Source organism: Ambystoma mexicanum, chromosome 12 (genome assembly GCF_040938575.1).
Source record: "Ambystoma mexicanum isolate Mex_15411 chromosome 12, UKY_AmexF1_1, whole genome shotgun sequence".
Taxonomy (NCBI): domain Eukaryota; kingdom Metazoa; phylum Chordata; class Amphibia; order Caudata; family Ambystomatidae; genus Ambystoma; species Ambystoma mexicanum.
Genome location: NC_090936.1, coordinates 240,698,449 through 240,720,037, shown reverse-complemented (window position 1 = coordinate 240,720,037; position 21,589 = coordinate 240,698,449). Strand labels below are relative to the sequence as shown.

At 48.6% G+C, this 21,589-nt stretch overlaps 1 protein-coding gene across 8 annotated transcripts in view; it reads left to right on the top strand.

Annotated features, from left to right (window-relative positions):
* EPS8 (EGFR pathway substrate 8, signaling adaptor) overlaps positions 1-21,589 on the top strand; it is a 1,868,600-nt gene that overhangs the window by 1,530,307 nt on the left and 316,704 nt on the right. For 4 of the 8 annotated variants that reach the window (XM_069628376.1, XM_069628375.1, XM_069628377.1 and 1 more), the window contains one exon: positions 20,109-20,143. In XM_069628376.1, coding sequence (XP_069484477.1) covers positions 20,109-20,143 — 35 coding nt within the window. Of the gene's footprint in view, positions 1-20,108; positions 20,243-21,589 lie in introns of all 8 variants that reach the window. The other 4 variants (XM_069628372.1, XM_069628371.1, XM_069628370.1 and 1 more) reach the window with 1 other exon arrangement.

Genomic DNA, 21,589 nt, shown 5'->3' with positions numbered 1-21,589 from the left:
GATGTGAGGGAGAATGTAGAATTTGAGGATTTCAACTAGAGCATCAGTTGGAGGTGACACGAGAAGGAGAAAGTTGTTTTTTGGTGAGGCTCCAGTGACAGAAATACACTGAAGTAAATTTAGAATTTTTATCTATACCGCCTCGGCAGTGTCCTTTATTACAATCCTCTGTGTAGCTCAGCTACTTAACCAGTGTGACAAATCCTTGGATGCCATCCCTTCTCCCCTAGGGGAGCCCCTTCCTATGAGACCACAGAGGTAATTCTCCGATAGTCCCGCTGCGGATGGTACTCAGTGAGTAGATCTCATGGGGAGGGATACCCCCTATGGGACTAGGATTGACTATCCGGGGAGAACGTGGTGTATTCTGACTTTACACAACCTCCCTCATCCTCCTACCGAATACCGGGTACCATTGTTCCCCACTCTAATTCAACCACCTTTAAAAAGTACTGAGATGAGGAAGAGTAGGGACTACCTATGTGAGTCATATATTTGATGACTGGGATGAAGAAGAATCCAAGTAACCCAGTTGAGAAAGATAACATCAGAACCAAGACGAAGAGGCACAGAGTAATGAACACTTTGCGGAAGTAAAACCAAGGCTCTAGTCAATCTGGAAAATATGTGAGGAAGTGGAACATATGTACTGAAAATGTTCTTCAGCCCTCCCCCGAAGGAGCCGCTAGCAGGTTGGCCGTACGGTGAAGGGAAGTCAAGGAAGCTGAGATGTGAGGCAAGAAGGCGAAGCGTACGAAAAGGGTCAGAAGAGAAAGGATCCTTTTACTGACTGGAAGCAGGCTGCTGACACCGATGGAAGAGAAGGGACTACACGGTCCTTGTTGGAAAGGCAGGCCAGCGGGGACCAGCAGCTACAGAGATGCCATAGCTGGAGCGGCCCACACAGAGAGGGTGGACAGGAAGAGATTGAGTCCTGGGACCAGCCACAGCATGAACTGAAGCTTCCTGAAGGTAGGGGCTTGCCGGGACTGGCTGGTGATATATTTGTAACTGAAGTAAGGGCCTGGGACCCCCAGTTGCAGAAAAGCAAGTATAAAATGTATTTGGACAATAGCCATACCAGACAGGATAAGGAACCAGGCCTTCTATATAATCAAAAGAAAAGCCAAGGAGAAGGGAGTCATTCCCCCGACCATTGTGGGCATTGTGAGAAGCCTGCGAAAGGCCAAGTGACAGGGAGTCATTTCCTCTAGCATTATGAGTGGTCTGAGAAAGGCCTCGGAAAGGGTGTCCTTCCCCCTGGCATTGTGGATATTGTGAGAACAAGACCAGGCTTGGCAGTTTAGTTTTTCAAGTTGGTCCAAGTCAGGGCAAGGGAGATATACCCCTGGTACTATGATAAAGAACCTGAGAAGGACCTGGGGAAAATAATACATTCCCTCTATTATGGTGTAACTACAGGGATATGTTTCTTCGAATTTGGTTGGGTAAGTGGGTATATTTAAAACGGATGGGCAATGGGGTAAGTGGATAGGAGAAGGTAGGGAGAAGTCCAGGGGGCTGGGTGGGGTTGTCTCCTACTGCATAATTAAAAACAAATGTGAAGACAAAAATTAAAAGATTTCACCTCTAGGTGAAGTGGATTCAGTGAAATCATATTCATCTGGAACTACAAGCCAAGAGAGATCAGGGGAAGGAAGCAATACCACCTGGTGTTGTATAACATGAGGCAAAGTCATTGCAGAGGGAAGGGAGTCATTCCTCTGGCATTGTGAAAACACAGAGAACAAGCTACCTGGAGAGGGGAGACATTCTCCCGGAACCCACTAGTGAGGAAAACTATGGGTGATAAGGAATGATGATGTTTGAGATGGAACTTTTATCTTTTGAGTTTGAACTGAGGACCATACAGCACCACACCGTTGAACCTTTTGTATCTTGGAAAGGAATTAAGACCTGGGGAAGGGAGTTGTTCTCTCAGGTGAAGTTCCCACCTGCCAATTGGGATTTAAACTGTTGTCCAGAAGAAAGCAGTCATCCTTCTGGACCAAGAAGATCCACTTTAGCTTAGTTGCAATTGTGAGGGACAGAAATTGGAAGGGGACTTTCTACATTATTTCTAGTCAATCAGATTTAGTGTGTGACTGAATGACTCAGAGTGGGAAATCCATTTGGAGGAGAACTTGTTGGTTCTCTTTGGAAGAAATAAGAATCAAACGATCACCCTTATGTAGTCGTCCTTTATGCTGCTTACAGCTCTACATTTCCTCATAAATGACTGTTCATGAAATGTAGGGCTGCTTTTGGATTGTTCAGTGCGGTAAACTGGTAGCATATTGGAAATGCCAAAATTGCTGTTTACTGCGAATATCAAGCTTACTAGCATGTCAAAGGGGAGATTATCAGGAATTTTAAGCTGAATGGCAAATTGAAAGTTAACTTGGGAATGTCACGTTGTGTGCTTAAAGGGAATGTCAAACAGGAAGCTTGTAGTGACATTTCCAGTAAGCTCCCAATTTCACAAGGCTGCTAGGAGTTTCAAACTGAACGCCTTAGGGGCGTGGCTTGGAGCCATGCCGGTTGGAGCAGGTTTGTAGGAGCTCCCGGCTTGAGCCACGAGACTGACAAAAATGCACTGATAAAACTGCTGATCCGAGGTTGCAAACGGAGCGAACTGGCAACTGCAAGGTGCAGCGTACAGCCGTACTCCCGACCATCATCAGCGCCTAAATCGGGAGATTTTCCAAACGAGAGGTGCTTGTAGCGCACCCGGCGAGTGAGGAGGCAAAATGGCAGACGCAGTCCCGACCTATCAACACCTTGGACCATGGGCTTCCGCAATCTGCGACTCAGCTAGAGCTTCTGCTGCCTCTACACAGCATGATTTCCAGTCACGGTGGACCTGGGGGCAGGGCTGGGTCCGGCCAGCAAGCCGTAACAAGAGAACCCCTCGGCAGGAATGGGAATCCTCAACAGCCCGCTTCTGCTGGTAGCCCTGCAGGTTTACGCTTATAACTGTGAGGGCTATTCTCCACAGCAGGGGGGCGCCAGAGAAGCCAATGCACCCTGTGGAGCCACAAAAAAAAAGAAAGGAAAACGGACATGCCCGCATGGCAACAGCGGCAGAACAAGCCTCCTCTGCCCACACTGCCCTCGTCCAGACTGGGCTACCGGCACGAAGTAACCGTCCAGCGGAGACGGTGAGGTTGCCCGGTGACCAGTTATCCAGTAACTGAAATCCGCAGGGACCTTCTAACTCCTCCCCCCCGCCTGCAACCATTGAGGAGGATACAAACAAAGTGATCCCAGATGCGCTGCACATAGAAAGCAGACTAAATCCCATCTGACCATTCCTCCAATCCTCACAATCAGGAAAAGCACCTGCAACCTTCCACCTGAAGTCTGCTGTGATCCGCACCCCTCCTCGCTGGTGGGGGACACCTGGAACCATCCGCCCCATAATCCTGACGAACGGCCTGAAGGTAGGGCGGCTTATGCTGCGCAGCCCAGCTCCCCAGCCCCCCCCCCCCTTGCGCAGCCCAGCTAACCCCTCTTCCCCTCAAGCAGGAGTTGAGGGTGTCACCACATAGGGGTCCAGCCCTCCTGGGGAACTGCAGGCCTACACGTGGCAGCAGCGACTCCAACAGCGGGTCCCAACCCAGATATCACCAACGCCACCATGCAGCGTCCAACCTTCAGGAAAAGTGCGGCTTAAACAGCCTCTCAGCCGCCCACAGCACCAGCGGGAGGGCTGGTCCGGGCTACAATCCTACCCGCCAGCTTGGCCTCCCGAACAGCCTACCAATTAGGGTTCTACCAGCATGAGGGGTTGCAGCCCTCCTGAAGAGGAGGAAGCCCACATACTCGCAAGGCACCCAAAATAAGGCCTTCCACGAAAGCGCCAGGCGTGGGGACCCGAGCTCTGTCATCACTTGTTAGACCTACAGTAGTTTTCCTGACGGGCGCCAACACCTCCAAAATCTCTGCAGCACCCTAATACAGCCCAGGAAGGGACAATAAACAAAGCACACAAGCAAAGGGGCCCACGGCACAGCCTTAGTGCCAGCCTCTAAGAGGAAATTTGAGATAATAAACACCCCCTGATCATGCCTGATACACCAAAAAAAAGTCGGGGGCACTGGAAGTGGAGAACCCGCCCTGCCAGAGGAGAGATCGTAAGGGCACAATGGCTAAAAAAAACAAATCGGCGAAACAGGCAGACATTTCCACGCTGTTGACAACCTCTGCCACAAAAATGCAAAGAGGGGGGAGCGTAGCGAAGCTATGGTCCCAGGAGCATATCCAGAGGCGGAAAATGGCCTCTCGGTGCAGTCTATCACAAAACAGATCTTCAAGAGTTACTGGCGTCATCACCAAGGAGTACCAGAAGGGCACTGAAGAGGTAATGAGTAAAATCACAACCCTAGCCAAGCGAGTAGGCGAAATTGAAAATGAAACATCGGAAATTGAAACCACACTATACGAACAAAACTTTGAAATTGGGGAGGGAACAGATAGAATCTCAGCACTTGAAGCCAAATGGGAGGTCCTGAACTCAAATAGGAAGATGCAGAAAACCGTTCCTGGCGCAACAACATCCGCTTACGGGGGATACCACCATCAGTCACTGACGCAGAACTGGAGATCTAATCTAGGGACTTATTCTGCTTTATCCTGACCCTGCCAGACGAAGCTTCCCTTGAACTCTACAGGGTACACAGGACCAGGACAATACAGGGCTCATCCACCCCGCCGGACGTACTAACAAGAGTACCCTTCTACAAAGTCAAGGAAGAAATAATGCGGGAAGCTAGAAGCTCAGCGCGCATACATTTCAGGGATGCCTCCATCTCTATACACCAGGACCTGGCAGCAACCACACTCATGAAAAGGAAATCCCTGAAACCCATTACAGAGTGGCTACAAGAGAAAAAAGTCCCATACTGCGGTGGGAGCGGGGGGGGGGGGTTCCCCTACTATCCTAAACTTCACATGGGAAGGAGAACCCTGGTTCATCAGCACCCCAAAGGAGGCAGAGCGGTTTTTGAACCTAGAGGCAGACTAGGACAACCCTGAGAAAGAAACGCCTTCCCTCAAAGGCTCATCAAAAGACCTTATGAAATCATGGACTCGTGTGAAGAGACGCAGGATCAGGGGTCCCCTGCTCAAAAGTAAGCAGAATAACAAAGATTGAGAGGGAGAGCGCCTCTGGAGCTCACACTACCCCAGAAACAGGTCGCTGTAGGTTACGGCAACAATTAACTGGGCACCTTCAGCCACAAACCTGATGAAACAGGGCCAGGCAAAGCCCCAGGGCTTCTTCAATGCAACTCCTTCCAGAGCGATATAACACTGATTATCAGGCCTGCAGAAATGAATGTGCCCAGACCCAAGCGACAATACGGGCCGGCTGAACAAAACACGAACTACAGTCCCAATTACTTGCCAAACGCACAAATGCCAAGTTTTACCCAAATGTTACAGGAGGCACAGTTGCCTCCAGGAAAGTCAGTTGCCAGGGCCTAGCCGGTTACTCCATTGGTCGAGGGCTGGTTCTGACCACCTGGATTTATGGGGAAATGGGGAGGGGGAGGGAAATTATAGGGGGGGTAGGGAGAGAATTTTCAAGAGGCACCAGGAAAGACGGCAATTTCCAAAATCTGATCACCAAGGGAGACTGAAAACTGCCGTTAGAGTGATCCGCATGCAGAAGCCAAATCTTTCACAGAAATTACTGGGGACAGTTCAGCAGAATCACAAGGTACTTCCTTGATGACAGATTCTAGCAAAGAACTCCCCATGATAACATGGAATGTACAGAGTCTGAATTCTCCGGTAAAGCGGAAGTCGGTCGAACACAGATTTTCCCAGCTTTCAGCTGACATTGTCTGCTTGCAAGAAACTCATCTCCTGGAGGCGGATGAAAAGTGAATCAACTTCAAGCAATGCCCCAGATATTTTAGCACAGCAGGCCAGAAAAAAAGGGGAGTGGCCCTACTAATCTGCCGAGCGGCACCCCTCATGCAAATTGCAATAAAGTGAGCTCCAACGTGAAGATGCCTACTACTTAAGGCACTCCTGGTCGAACAACCAATTACTGTAACAGTGGTGTGCTGCCCAAACAACGCCCAAGATCGTTTCCTCAGCAACATCCTCCCAACTATAATCACATTTACAGAGGGCTGCTTGGTAATTGGGGGTGACTTCAACCTAATCCCTGACCCACATAATGACAAAACATTGCCACCCACCAGGGAGGACTTTGCCGGGGCAATAGGGTTGGCGGAGTTCCTAAGGGAGACAGGAACTGTAGACATCTGGAGGCTTGCCAACAATGGGCCACATGACTATATGTTTTATTTGCATGTCCACAAAGGCTTCTCCAGGATAGTTCTATTGTTAACATCCAGTATTCTCTTCCCATGTATCGAAGATATAATAATTGGCCACATAATAATATCGGATCACGCCCCAGTGATTGCCCGCTTGTGAATGCAGGGACTGCCAGGCCCCCCACAAAGGGCCTCGAAACTACAAGACCATATCCTAACAGATCTAGCAATTGGCAGCTAGCTATCTGAATCCCTCACATATTCTTTCATAGAAAACACACCAAAAGTCACCTCTGAGGCAACTGTCTGGGACACAATGAAAACTAACAAGGGAGGGTCCTGGGAGTCCCTCTGCCAGACATTAGTCCTGCTTGTGAGATACTTACACAGAGTCTTTAGCTCACTATCTTTCACAGAGAAGAAATATCCCAAACATATCAGACTTTGTCCTGCCCTGGGGGAGTCCAGCACCGAAATGCTAGGCAATTCTCCTCTGAACAAGAGTACCAACAGCATCCCCAGACACGTGTTTCAGTCTGGCTGGACCTCATCAGTAGGGAGGAGCTGTGTCTCTCTAAGAATAGTGAGCAAGGGGTCCACGTCTGGATTCCCCTAGTAACTTAGGGTGAGACCCTGGAAATTCACTTGGCGGACCTGTTGGCAAGAGCCCTATCATATACTAAACAATATTAATAATTAAACAGCAACAATGCAAACCGTCTGTTGGTGCATAAACTTAAACTGCACACACAGAAGAATATCCACATTCTCCAGGACTCGAGCGGTAAACCCTGCTACACAGAAAGAGAGAAACTTGAGATTGACAGAGCACCACAGTGAAGTTATGTCTGGGACCCCAACGGACAAGGCAGCACAGATCCGATACCTGCGAGCTACCCAAAAGGGTAGTCCTCCTCCTCCTCAACTAGAGTCCCTGAAGATCCCAATAACTACACAGGGGGTAGCTGATACAATAAGTGCCCTAACAAAAACACATCCCCGGGCCCCGGCGGGTTTACGGCCCCATTCTACAAAAAATGTGCCTAATTACCAGAACACTGAACGGCATCCCTATAATAACACACTCCTCTCCACAGGCAGCACCACCCCCTCAATGGAGGAATCCCTAACGGTGCTAATCCCAAACCCAGGGAAAAACCCGAACTATGTCCATCATATAGACCCATTACACTAATGAATAATGATGCTAAAATATTTTCAAAGATTCTAGCAACGGTCCTCCCAGAATTAATCCATCCAGATCAAACGGGATTAATTCCAGTCCGCAGCACACAGGACAACACTAGACGCAACCTAAACCAGCAAATAGGGCTGGGGTGGAAATGCCAGTCCTTTCACATGAGGCACACAAAGCCTTTGATATGTTGGACTGGGAATAAGTAAAGGAAACAAACCCACTTTGGGTTTGGCCTGGAATTCCTAAAATGGACCCAAGCTAACTATCAGCACCCTCGGACATCACTTAGAATAAAAGGCGCTAGATCGCCCAAATAGCCATAACCAGAGGTACACGGCAGGGATGCCCCATCACCGCTAATATTTGCGCTATCCATGGAGCCATTCGCCAGCAGAATCCACCAGAACCCACTGATACACAGGATAGAGGTGATGGGCGAAGCTTACAAAACGGCCATGTATGCAGACAATGTCCTCCATGACCCAGACCGAAAACTCCATGAAAGCCCTATGGCAAGAAATTGAAGGATTTGGCGAAGTATCAGGGTTTAAGGTCAACGTCGCAAAATCAATAGCGCTAGGTATTAACATACCAAGGAACCTTAAGGAGACACTGGCAGCTAGGTAGCCTATCTCATGGGCAAAATCCCATATCAGTTACCTGGGGGTCCAGATCCCAAACAAAATAGAGAGAATGTATAGAGTAAACTTCCCGCCACTATTCAAAGAACTGCACAAAGACCTGATACGCTGGCAGAAACAAGAAGTGTCATGGAAAGGGAGAATCGCAGAGCTAAAAATGAATCTGGTACCAAGACTGATCTATCACTGCCTGGCGCTTCCAATCTCCATCCCAAAAAAGGACCTACAGAAGCTGCAAACAAGCATCCTGAAATACATTTGGAGTGGGGGAAAAAACACAAATGGATAAAAGAATAATGCTCTGAGGACCGTGCGTGGATGGGCGGTTTGGGGGTGCCAGACATCTCTAGATACTGCCTCGCAACACAGCTCTCACAGGCCTTCACATGGAAAATAAGCACCAACCAACCTAGCTGGAAGAAGCTAGAGGAAGACTGATGTCGGGTCTCATTAAATTTGCTTCCACACATTGCAATGCCCCAGGACCCCCCCAACTCCAGCCCTCTAACAGCCACCAGAAACCCAGTGGAGAGCTGGAAAAAGGCAGCTCATCAATGGGACTGTAAGAGCACTGTGGGACTGCTGTCCCAAATCTGGGACAACCCCGACTTCACCGCAGGAATAATGGTGTCGACAGGTGTAGAGAGGGGGGCCTAAAGAAAATATCGGACTTCTCTCGGACGGCACCCCACTAACATTTGAAGCATGTAAAACAAATTGCCAGGTGCCAGAAACGGAAAGGTTCTGCTACGCGTAGCTCAGGCACTGGCTATCCCACAGTAACATAAAGACATGGGGCAGGGAACTAACAGCGCACACCTCTAAAGGCAAAATATCCACCCTATACAGACTACTAGATAAAGCGGACCCCAACAAAAAAGAAACCTACACGCAGAAATGGGAAAGGGACATAAGAAAAGAATTGGGTTTGGAGGAATGGCGCTGTATCTGGACACGAATGCACAAGAGTTCAAAATGTGTTACAAAGAGGGAGCAATCAAAGTGTGCTACAGGTGGTACTTGACACCAAAGGTCCTAAACAAAAGCAATCCAGCAATCCCATCACAATGCTGGAGAGGCTGCCCAGAAACAGGCACATTGTTTCACCTCTTATGGACATGCCCGTAAACTATGCAGTTCTTAAAAGAAATATAAGAACAAATCAGAATAATCACAGGCCTGTCAATCCCATGGGACCCGGGAATAGTGCTACTTGGAGTTACGGGCGAAGGGCAATTTCCAATTACTCACCGCCTAGCCAAACTATGCTCCCACCTACTCACAGCAGTCACAATTTCGATAGTAAGACTGTGGAAACACCCGAGGGCCTTGCAATTCCCATGTGTTGAACCAAATGTTGGGATATAGCAGTCGCAGAATAAATAACAGCTTTCCGCTACGGAAACAGAAGCAAATTCTAGTGTCTGGGCACCCTTCTTAGATTATGCAGAGTAAATCCCGGGAGTAGCGCAGCAACCTCCAACCCTCCGCTGGCTGGCGAAACATGACTAAAACAGCAGCCACAAACATGAAGGACTCACTCGTAATCCACTCGCTGAACTAGAGATCCCGGAAGAGAGAGGGAATCGGACCTGCAATTCCCCACTTTGGTCCCAACCCCATAAACACTATGGGCCTCATCACGAGTTGGGCGGTAACTCTTAAATCCGGCGGTAACGCTATTACCGCCGCATTTAAGGGTCCACCGGATCACAAGTACAAATACTGCTGGCGCTATGACAGCCAGCGCAATTAAAGCAGGTTGTAATAGCGCCGGCAGTAAAAGCGCCGGCGCCCAATAGCGCAGTTACAGAGCCATCACAACTCCGGCGTAGGCGCTATTAGAGCCAGCAAACCAGCGGAAAACTCGCCAAAAAGACTCCTAGCCAAATGCTGGAGGTAAAAGACCACAGGAGACAGCCAAAAGTGCCCATGTGAAACCAATGCAAATCAGAGGCCTACAAAGGACCCACCCATGCACGACACACACTTCCAAACACCATGCTGCCATTTGGAGCCGGGAGTCTTTACGTGGGCATCTACCTGCTGTGCCTGGCGCTACAGAGGCCAGCCAACCAGTCCAGGGCCCTGGGAGTACAGGGGGTGGTGGGGATGAGGAGAAGGAGGAGGAGAGTAACACCAGCAAGGCAGACAGCCATCCCAGGGTCAGGCCAACATCCTGGACCCTGACTGATGGGCAGTTGGTGGCCGGGTATATGCTGTACATGGCAACCATCACACAGTTGCTGGACACAATCCAGGCAGACTCCCGCACTTGAATCTGAACCTCCGAATCTACGCAAATGCTGGAAAAAACGAATAACCGTCCCGGACCTAGCCAACGCACTCATCCAGTCTCCACCACCTACCTGCCAACTCAATAAACAACTAACCCCTGATGCCTTTGACTCATCACTCCCCCATATCGACCGGCCCACCAGCCGCGACCACTACGCAACCAACGTTCGAATCCTTTAGTCCAATATCACCAGAGCATTTTCTCAAACTTCTATCTGCCCGAAAACCATCTGGTTCACTGCTGGTCCCTTGCCCAGCCACAACCCTCAGACATTTCCGCTTCCACCTGCGCAGGAGAACACGCAAGATCCATCATAAATGCCTCCCTTTCCTCTGGTATCTTTCCCGACGCATTCAAAACGGTTCATGTCAAACCTCTAATTAAAAAAACCTTCCCTCGACCCTCTCGAACCCAAAAACTACCGCCCCATCTCTAATCCCAGGTTCCTTGCCAAACTCATTGACCGAACCACCGACAAATGCCTTTGTGAAAGCCAGCAATCTCCTAGACCCCGCCCAATCAGGTTTCAGAACCCTTCATGGAACTGAAACCACCCTAACGTCAATCTGGGATGACCTTAAAATGACAGCAGACTCTGCGGGATGCGCCGCACTAATCCTTCTTGCCCTATCCGCCGCCTTTGACACAATCACTCAATCCTACTAGACCGGCTCCACTCCCTAGGAATTCGTGGAACCGCTCTTAAATGGATAGCTTCATTCCTCAAAGATAGGTACCAAATAACAATACTCTCCACCTATACCTCCCAAGCCCGACCAGTCGACACGGGAGTCCCACAAGGAGCATGCCTATCCGCCCTCCTGTTCAATCTCTACTTGATCACCCTCCCACCAATAATTCATTCACACAACATCCTGTGTTACAACTACGCCAACGACACTCAACTAATTCTAAAACTCCTGAACTCAAAACCAAACTCCCGACCTGACCTGGCCTCCTGCCTCCATGACATAGAACTCTGGATGACCCGAAGCCACCTCTTGTTAAACCCCTCCAAAACAGAAATCATCGTATGTGGCAACTCTGAACTTCTTCCGCACCCACTACCCTGGCCATCCACCATGGGCAACTCACCGACCACCTCCAACTCAGTGAAAAATCTTGGATGCATCCCTTGACTCTGACCTAACACTCTCGTGCCAAGTCAACAATGTCTCAAAGTCCTGCCACTACCACCTTAAAACCCTTAGGCGCATCTTTCCATACCTCTCTTTTCCCAACAGATCCTCCGCGGTCCAATCAATCGTTCTATCAAGACTGGACTACACAAACCCCATATACCTCGGAGTCCATGCGTACCAACTGAATAAACGCCAAAGAGCACAAAACGAGGCAGCCAAATTGCTACTCGCGCTCGGCCCAAGAGACCACATCTCCCCAGCCCTTAAGACCCTGCACTGGCTTCCAGTAGCCCGTAGGGTGACTTTCAAAACCTTATGCATCTCCCATCGAGCACTGCATAAAACCGGACCTCAATATCTTCAAGACAAGCTAAAACCCTATCACCCCCCACGTACACTAAGATCAAGCTCAGCCGGCCTCCTAGTCATACCGAAGACAAACTCAGTCAGGTTAGGCGGATCATCATTCTCACCCTTTGCCCCCACACTATGGAACTCATTCCCACCCCACATCCGCCTAACTGAGGATTTAACGTCTTTCCGGAAACTGCTGAAAACTTGGCTCTTCCCCTAAAAACCATCCCGTACAAAACTAACCCAAACAGCATCTCAATAACACCAATCCAACAAACTATCTGACGCAAGAAATTGACAGCTAATAACCCCTAATATAAACTAGAATGACAACCAGAATTAAATGAGTAAAGTAGATCAAAGCAGTGAAATGGTTAATAAGAGTAAATCATGTGGAAACAGTAAAGAGATTTAAACTCCTGAAATGGACATAATGCATGAGGAGTGAACAAAGTGAATGGCGTGGATGAAATAATTAGAATGGATGAAGCATGTGGAACAGATGAATGCACTGAGTGGAAGAATGCATGAGTGGAAGACCAGATGACTATATAGTTTGAATGAGTGTGTAAATCGAATGAGTATGTAGATCGGATGAGTGTATAGAATGGATGAACATGCTAAGCGGGTGAGTGTGTAGAGCGGCTGGGTGTGTAGAGCGGACGAGCATGTAGCGTGAATGAGTGCGTAAATACAGAGAAGCGATTAGAACGCAGGAGTGCGTAAAACAGATGAATGTGCAGACCGGATGAGCATAAACCGGATGAGTGTAGAACAGATGAGTTTGTAGAGCGGATGAGTATGGTAGAGCGCATGAGAGTGGTTAGCGGATGAGTACGGAAGTGCGGAGAGTGTGTAAATTGCTGGAACAGATGAATGTGCAGACCTGGCGAATGTATAGAGCGGATGAGTGGATAGAGCGGATGAGTGTAGAGATGAATATATAGAACAGGATATTGCTGTTGAATGCGCAGAAAGCAGGAGTGCATAAAGTGGATGAGTACGTAGACCGGATGAGTACGGGGAGTGGATGAGTGCGGGGAGCGGTTTCATAGATGCATAGAATGGATGAATGGGGGGAGCAGATGAATGGGGGGAGCGGATGAGCACGAGGAGCGGATGAGAGCGGGGAGCGGATTCATAGATGCATAGAATGGATGAATGGGGGGAGCGGATGAATGGGGGAGCGGGTGAGTGTGGGGAGCGGGTGAGTGTGGGGAGCGGATTCATAGATGCATAGAATGGATGAATGGGGGGAGGGGATGAATGGGGGAGGGGATGAATGGGGGGAGCGGGTGAGGGCGGGGAGCGGATGAGGGCGGGGAGCGGGTGAGGGCAGGGTGCGGGTGATTGCGTAGGGTGGGTGAATGCGTAGAGCAGATGAAGGTGTAGTGCACGCGAGGGGATAAAGCAGACAAACGCCTAAAGCGGATGAGTTACACAGACCGGGTGAGCGCGTAGAACGGAGAAGCATGTAGAATGGATGAGTACGGAATGCATACAGAATGTGGGGAGCGGATGGATGAGCGGAGCGGGATGGATGAGCTGAGCGGAAGAATGTGTAGAGTGGAGGACTGCATAAAACAGACTAGTGGGTAGGGCCGGCAAATATATAGAACAAACGAGTGCATATGAGCGAATGAGTGCATATTAAAAAAAAAAAACTAAAAAAAAATGAGAAAAGGGGTATATAGAGGGGAGGAGAGCGCAGAGGGGACGAATGCATTGTACGTGTAAGGGCATAAAGCGGATATGTGCCTGGAGGGAAGGAGTGCCTGGAGGGAAGGAGTGCCTGGAGCAAACGGACTGTTGCGTAGAGCTGCTGAATGCGTAGAGCATGGCACAGACAGGAGTGCGTGACGTACATAGAATTGCGTGACGTATATAGTATGGTTTGGAATGCAGAGAACATTCGAAAGACCATATAACTCATATCACACCACCATGCTTACTCTCTCCTTTACAGCACCACTCAGCTAGAACACAGAGATACTATGACACATTCGGTATAACTGTTCTCATACCAATATCCGCTGCACACTCCACATCATTCTATGTAAACACTGCTTGTTACACACCCCCCAGCCAGGCGTTCAGGCCTAACGCAGCCACATCCGGTCTGGATAAATCCTGCCAAAACGAACACTTACTCCAGATCTCTCAACCACCACACCTACCGCTAAGAAGCAGCTATTACACGAATACCGCACCAGCTGTACACATTCCCGGTGCTCACACGCACCTTTGACTCTCTCTACTGATCTGAACTTCGGTTCCCAAGGGCGTTCAACCTACCAGCGCCTTCCGACCATACCAATGGTATATAAGGCGCTATATAAATGCAAAATAACATAACATAACAGACATAGGTAGCCGTATGGCTATCAGCACTGCAGTTCCCCCACTCGTGTATCCTGTGTACGTGCCACAATACCATGGGACTGGCAGTTACCAACACACCGTTGCCATGATGCATGCAATGGCCCAGTCCACCCTCAGTGCTGTGCTGGGACAGGTGCTGGATGCACTGCTGCTCCATGTCAATGAGCACATTGCATTGGCAGCCACAGATGCACAGGTGAACCAGCTGAAGGGCCAGTGCCAGCCATTGGACATGACATGAACGTCATAGCAGCCGTGGACTGCACACATGTACCACTAGTAGCACCCAGGTCATGATGCGGTGTAAAGAAAACGTAGGAATTACCATTCCATGAATGTGCAGATGACCTGTAGACCTGACCTAACGCTCAGCCACTGCTGTGCCCGCTTACCAGGATACACCCACGACTCCATGAACCATTGCAATAGTACCCAGCCACCGTACATGAAAAGGCACCAAGCCCTCAACACATGGATGCGAGGTGAGTACAAATGAAGTCCGAAATGCATGTCAAATGACATTTGATGGGGGGTGGAGACACACGGTGAAATCCATGCATATCAGCAGAAGACATAGGCAGCACTGGCACGGCAGTTTCCACATGCATTTCTCTTGCACGAGAACCCTTGGACACGTGGAACAAATCAGAACACAGCCAGTCTGTATGGCAAATAAACGTGATGGCACAGTCCGATATGGAAGGCCAACTACCACAATGCATCCTGTGTGTGTCGCATTGTTGCTCCCCAACCTGACACACCATAGACATCCCACCCTGGCCACCCAACAGTCATGACATTGGTGCCTGAAAGTAGGCACATGCAAAACACAACACACCAGTTGCTTGATCCATGACAATGTACATCCCTGAAACAATGAGTCCTGATTGGCCAATCACATGCCAGGATAAGTGTACATAATAGTGTAAATCGGCAAACGCAACACCACCCAAAGGGAATGCCAATGACACATGGCCAAACAACATGTTGCATGAACATGCAGAAGCAAGGGTCCCCTCATCCAGTGACAAGGGACAGACCTGATACATCTAGACCCAGGTGTGGTGCTAACAGTAAGTAGTCCATCGATCCAATGCTGCCCCTTGCACACCACAATGGAAGTGCCCATATGACAAGTAGTGCACATGTACCAGATGAGTGTGATGCACATGAAGACTCGCACATAAATTGAAACACAGCTGCATGTCGACCTCAGACCATGCATGTCCTGCAAGACGCAGTGCGCATGGCAACTTAGAAATGAGATAGCAGGACCTCTTCAACACAAATTTGATTCTGCTGCCAATGACACTGATTACTGAGCCTTGTGCATCCACTTAACCAACCTTGTCCTCATACCTGTATTCCCTCCCCTGCAGGTGATTCATGATGTCCCAGTATACATGGCTCATGACCCCTTGCGTCATCCACACACTCAAGCTGAGCGGTCATACAACATTGCGCATGCACGTACACATATATGCGTTGAGAGTGCATTTGGACTGCTGAATGCACGCTATTGGTGCCTATACCGTATTAGAGGGACATATGCACCTTGAAATATCTACAAACTCGTCCTAACATGTGCCATGCTGCACAACATTTGCTGTTTCAGGAATGTGCCACTGCCTGCCGATGTGCAGCCACCTGGGGATGGAGGTCAAGATGTGGTACCCGGAGCTGGTGCATGTGGACACAGGGATGGGGGTAAGGGAGGGGAGGTTGGCCAGACAGGGCTTGATTAAGAATTGACCCAGATACGGTTGATGGGTAGGTGTAACAAATATCACTTGTACATTAAAGAGCACATGATCACAATCATGCTTTGTTTGATTTGGAACGTGATTTATTAAATGTTTGACAATCCCCGTCCACCCCAGCGAACTCCCCAGCACATAATCCCCTCTGCCCCCCAGTGAACTCCCCAAAACAGTGCAGGTAGGTGCATGTTCTCAGGGCCCACGAAAACTGTACCATGTCCATCTATGATGGTTGTGATTTTCAAGTCTGGGACCCTCTGGTGAGCGGGCTCTCAGGTGGCACATTGACCGGCGCCCAGGTGAAGCCTCCAGGTACCCTTCCGTGGGCATGATAGAGGTCGATGGGGTGGCTCCAGTGACCTGCAGCTGCTGGCAGAGAAGGTTGTTGGATTCCTTTGTCTGCTCTGCATGTGCACACAGTCCCTCGCACAACTCCCGTACCCTTTGCCCAAAACCTGTCAGGGCCACGGTGAATCCCTCCACCACTTTCCGGGTCTGCACGTTCTCTCGGGCCATGTACTTAGTGGCATCCCGAATGGCTCCACTGATGGCCTTGATGTGGCAGCTGTGCACTTTGGCAATGGACTCTATTTTCGCCTGTTTGGCCTCAATTACGTCCAGTCGTGCCATCATGGCAGCTCTTGTGATCAAAGGTACCTCGGGTGTGACGGGGGGGCGGGCTGACAGCTGTGCACTGCCTAGAAGGGGGGGCTGCATGGGGACATGTTGGCAGCTTGGATGGGGCTGCTGCTGTCCGAGTGCCTATCCTCTGGGATACCATATGATGGAGTATCGACGACAGGCTCTGGCGGGCGAACACAATGCACACGTGGTGTGTGTGCTTCCTGTGCTACTGGTTCTGGGCTCCCCTGAGGTGTGGCCATTCCTTCTGTGTCACTGCATCTGGGTGAGCTCAACAGTTTTGGCTGAGGTGCAGCTGTATCTGTCTGTCCCTCATCGGGCTGATCCCACTGGTGGCTCCCTCTACATCCAGATTCTGCATGATGGGTTGGGGTGAAGGAGGCACTGATCTCCTGCGGCCATGTGGGTGCTGCAGCTGTTTGGTTGAGCTGCAGTGTGGTGATGTGGGATGGGTCCGGCGTCGGCTTGCTCCTGGGTGGGCCCTTTGCAGGGTGGTCGTGCTGGTCGAGGAGCGTTTGTCATGCAACGCATTGCCAGCGGGCGTCTGTGGCCCTGAGTATGTTTGCATGCTTCCTGACTCCTGTCATGCTCGGGTAACTACGTGCACTTGGCGGTCTAGTCTTTCTCTGCTCGGGTGCACGTAGCGTTACTAAGCCACGCCTCCTTCTCTGCCATGTGCGTTGCAAACCTCTCACGGTCAGCTGTGCTTTTCCTTGCTGCCGGGGACTTGCGAAACGCTGTTGTTCTGCTCCTCTGAGCATTCTTTTTGCTTCCTTTCTTTTCCCACTCAGGTGCATTTCCCTTTTCCTTTCCTCTTCTTCGTTTCTCGGTTGCCTTTCACGGGGCTCTCTCTCTCTGGCTCCATCTCTATTTTTCCTCGAGCTGTTGCCTGCAGTTCGTTGCCCTCAGAACTTGTTTTGGAGTTACCACTCCCAACGCTTCCTGTGGTGCTGGTTTACCATCCTTGATTTCCTCTGCAACTTCTACGAGCCCAGGTTCCATAAGGAGACCTGCCGGGCCCTTGTCAACTGTGGGTTTTTTTTGCCTACATTCGGCTTTTTTTCCCCCTTTCTGTCCTTCCGGGGAGGGGGTCACGGCCAGGGCGTTTTTGACAGCCCTCACTGTGGCTTCCTCTTGTGGGAGACACAAGCAGCAAAGAAAAAAAGAAAAGGATTACAGAGCACATCGAACTCTCAGCCCAGTAAAGGAAGACCCTGAAACTACAGGTGAGGGGGTTGAGGAGGGAAGTGGGGATGTTAACACCCTACCAGTTGAGTCGGCTAACAGTGTTGCCTCGGGCGCCGTATGTAGTGGCATCCTCACCGTCATCGTCACCCTGTGGTGATCGCTGTGTGCCTGTGTGGTAAATAGGGTGTGGTATGAGTTCAGGGCGGATTAGATAAGTATCATGCATATCATGCCTTCAAGTGGGATTGTAGACAGTAGCAATCATGGATTGCACTTGCATTACACTCTCCATGTTGTGATTGGTGGAATGTGTCATTGTGGAGAGACACTGCACGGACATGTTTGTGTGTCATCACATGCGTGCTGGGGATGCACCGTGCCCATGTTGCTGTTTTTTTTTTCATGCACACTCGCACATCACGTAGCTGTGCCAGGGCCATGGAGGTCTGTCCCCCTCGCACTTGTATTTATGCAGTGCATGTACAGTGGTGTCTAGGGGGGGCGCTACGGTATGGTGGTACAAGGGGTCAGTTATAGGTGTCTACAGTGCCTCACCCACATTACATGCACATTCATTCACTCGGGGTCTGCATGTTTGGGCCTTACAGGTTCATGCATTTGGGAGGGGGCTCACCTGCAGCCTGCTGTATACTGGTGCCAGCCTCCGCTCCTCCGACTCCCTCTATGGTGCCCATGTTGATGAGCGTTATCATCTTCTCCTCCCAGAGTTTGCGCTTGGGTGGTGGTGGCCCTCATCCAGTACCCATGCTTACACTCCTGTGCTGGGATAGTATGCCACATACTCTGACACGCAAGTCATTTAGGCGCGTGCGACAGTCCTCCCCATCCTGGGGCACACGCCCGGCTGCAGGCACCCTCTGGCTGATTTCCCCGCCGTATCTGCGCCCGATGCTGCCTGCTTGTCTTGCGCTGCTTCGCACCATGTAGTTATTCATGGTGGGTCACTGCCTCCTCCACAAGTACGGCCAGCTCCTGCTCACTAAATGTGGGTTTCCTGACACTGTCCAGGGCTGACTTGCCCCTAGTGTGCTCCTGTGACATTTTTCACTCTTCACGGGGGTGGATGGTTTACAGGGGTTCTGGTATTCGACTGATTGTGATTTCCAAAATAGCCTCTGCTTTATTTCCCGTTCCGACGGTGACCCCTTTCCCACGCACTATTAGCGCGCGCTAATTGCACCACGGCAGGGCGGTAGCGCATGGTGCGCTGAATTTATGGGTTCCTGGCCAATTTCTACGCCAATTGCTATTTACGTTAATGCCATGTCCCTGTGCGCGTGCACGCATACTCGTGATCTGGCGGGCTTTCCACTGGGGGGCTTGGTGTTAGCGCAAATACCGCTCGATGGGTCCTATGGCTGTAACCATTGACATTTAAGTGCCTCAAGTAGAAGTAATTATGCTCATGTATTTTGCTGCCCCTCCCTTTCCCCCCCCCCCCAACCCCTCCAGACTCAGTTCATTATTGTTTTCTTGTTTCTCTGTTATTGTTCTTTTCATGATTTGAAAGCTATCTGATGATGCATTTACATGTTTGGAAAACACAATAAAATGATTTGTTGAAAAAAAAAAACTGAACGCCTTTTGGAATTGTCAAAATTTGCAGATCAAATTGATGCTTTCTGGTAATGTCATAGTGAAAGCTTGCTATGAAGGTCAGACAGGGAGCTTGCTTGCAATGCTGTGACACGATCTGTTTCTTTTAGCAAGTTTTGAGGCCATTTCTTAACATTTTGTAAATTGGTGCATGTTCATTTATTTTTAGTAAATTGTGTGTATTACTATATTGATTCTCATTAGTTTTACTATTTACATTCATACTTCACTTCTTATTTTAACATCTTCCATTTTCCTTATTTTCTTTGAGTTGTATTTTTCTGGCTTAAAATTATTTATGTTGCAATATAACTATTGAATGTATTGGAAACCTGACTGGTTTTAAGCTTTTTCTGTTAACTAATATGCTTGGTTATTCTTCAACTGGATTGTTCATTAAGGTTGTCTTTCCTTAATGTCTTTCTTTCTTTAAATTACACGGCCTCCCTCGGTAGAAGTCCCTGTATAATTTAGGTTGTGCCTATGCTACTTTCTATTATGACTGCAATTCATGGTTTTTAGAGGAGTGTTTATTATTTTTTTTAAACCTCCACTATTAAAGCTAATCGTCTTTCCTTTTGTGCTTTTTCAGCCTTCCAGTGCGCCAGACTATCCTCCTGCTGATGGGTATGCATTCAGTAACACAGTTTACAAAAGAGGGCCTCTCCTGGACCATGGTGCAGCTGTCGCTGCCTTTAAGCAAACTCTTAGCCGCCATGTAGATAGGTAACATTCAATGGCCTCCATATCTAAAGCTGTGGATAACTGTCTCTACTTTATTGCTGGCAATGTTGGAGGTGCAGTGTGTCTCTTAAATACATTTTCAGTTCAGCATTACCTCTGATGGAAATATGTCTTTGCACGTGGCAAAGCCATTCTAAAATGTTATTGATTTATTATAACGGATTTATAAAATTTTTAATAATTGAAAACGCATTTAAAATATTAGTTGTGTATTGGGAATGAGTAACTGCATATAGCTGTGATTTTAATTGATATATTTGTAATAATTTGTTATTGTTAGAGAAATGCAAAACCAGAGCATATGCATTCTGAAAATGTATTTAGTCTTCCATTATGGCTTTCTTTTGACTTTGGAAACACCTTGTTTGGGGGTGTTTAGTAATCTTGATTGATCCAAAACAATGTCCCACTGCAAAGTTATGATTTATTAGCATCCCCTAAGAATACACTAGTTAATATAGTCATGTTCTAGGCTTCTGCCTGCCTAGTAGATTCCTTCAATATTTTAGGCAAGGAAAGTGTGGGCATTTCCAGACTGAGACCCAAACTAGGTTTGCTAGAATTCTTTAGATGAGGTTGGCAGCTGATAAGTGTGTGATGTTCATCAACTCTATTCTCTTAGGCCATTTTGATTTTTTTTTTTCCTTTCTATATATTTATTTTAAAGAGTTAAATTCTTTTGGTAATCGGTTAAATATCCTTTCCCACATCACATGATTTTTCTGCCTTTTGTCATGAACCACTGCTCAGGGTCTGGGGTCCTGTACATTACATTAGAAATTTGGATGGTGGTGCTGGGGTCACATTGATGTCAGCAATTTCGGCAATGCTCACTTATTCCATTTTCATTCTACTGTAGTGGCTTTCTGAAGTAGATGTCTCTTTTCTGTATCATAGTTCAGTCTATCACGCCACTTTTTGCATGTTTTTTTCACACATTTTCTGCTGATGTTTGACCACCCCCTCTGTCTGGTTCTTGTTAATGCCATGCCCATTCCTAAACTGCTTTCGTCTGCCCCAATAATCATTACATTTGACATCTATGCCACTGACTCTATTTTTCCGTCTGTCTAATTGGAGAACCACGTAATACCATTGCACAGTTGTATAGCTGTATGCCATTTTTTGCTGGGCCACACATTGCTCAGGGTTTTCAGTGGATCGCTCGAACTTTGTCAGTTTGAACTAAACATTAAAGGCACTCGGCTCGTGGGAAGTTTATTAAATTGATAGAATGTGAATGAAGGCGTCAGAAAAAGCTTTATACAAGAGATTTCCGAGATCCTTGGAAAATATGGCAGATGTTGTGAAGGGGAAATACATATATGT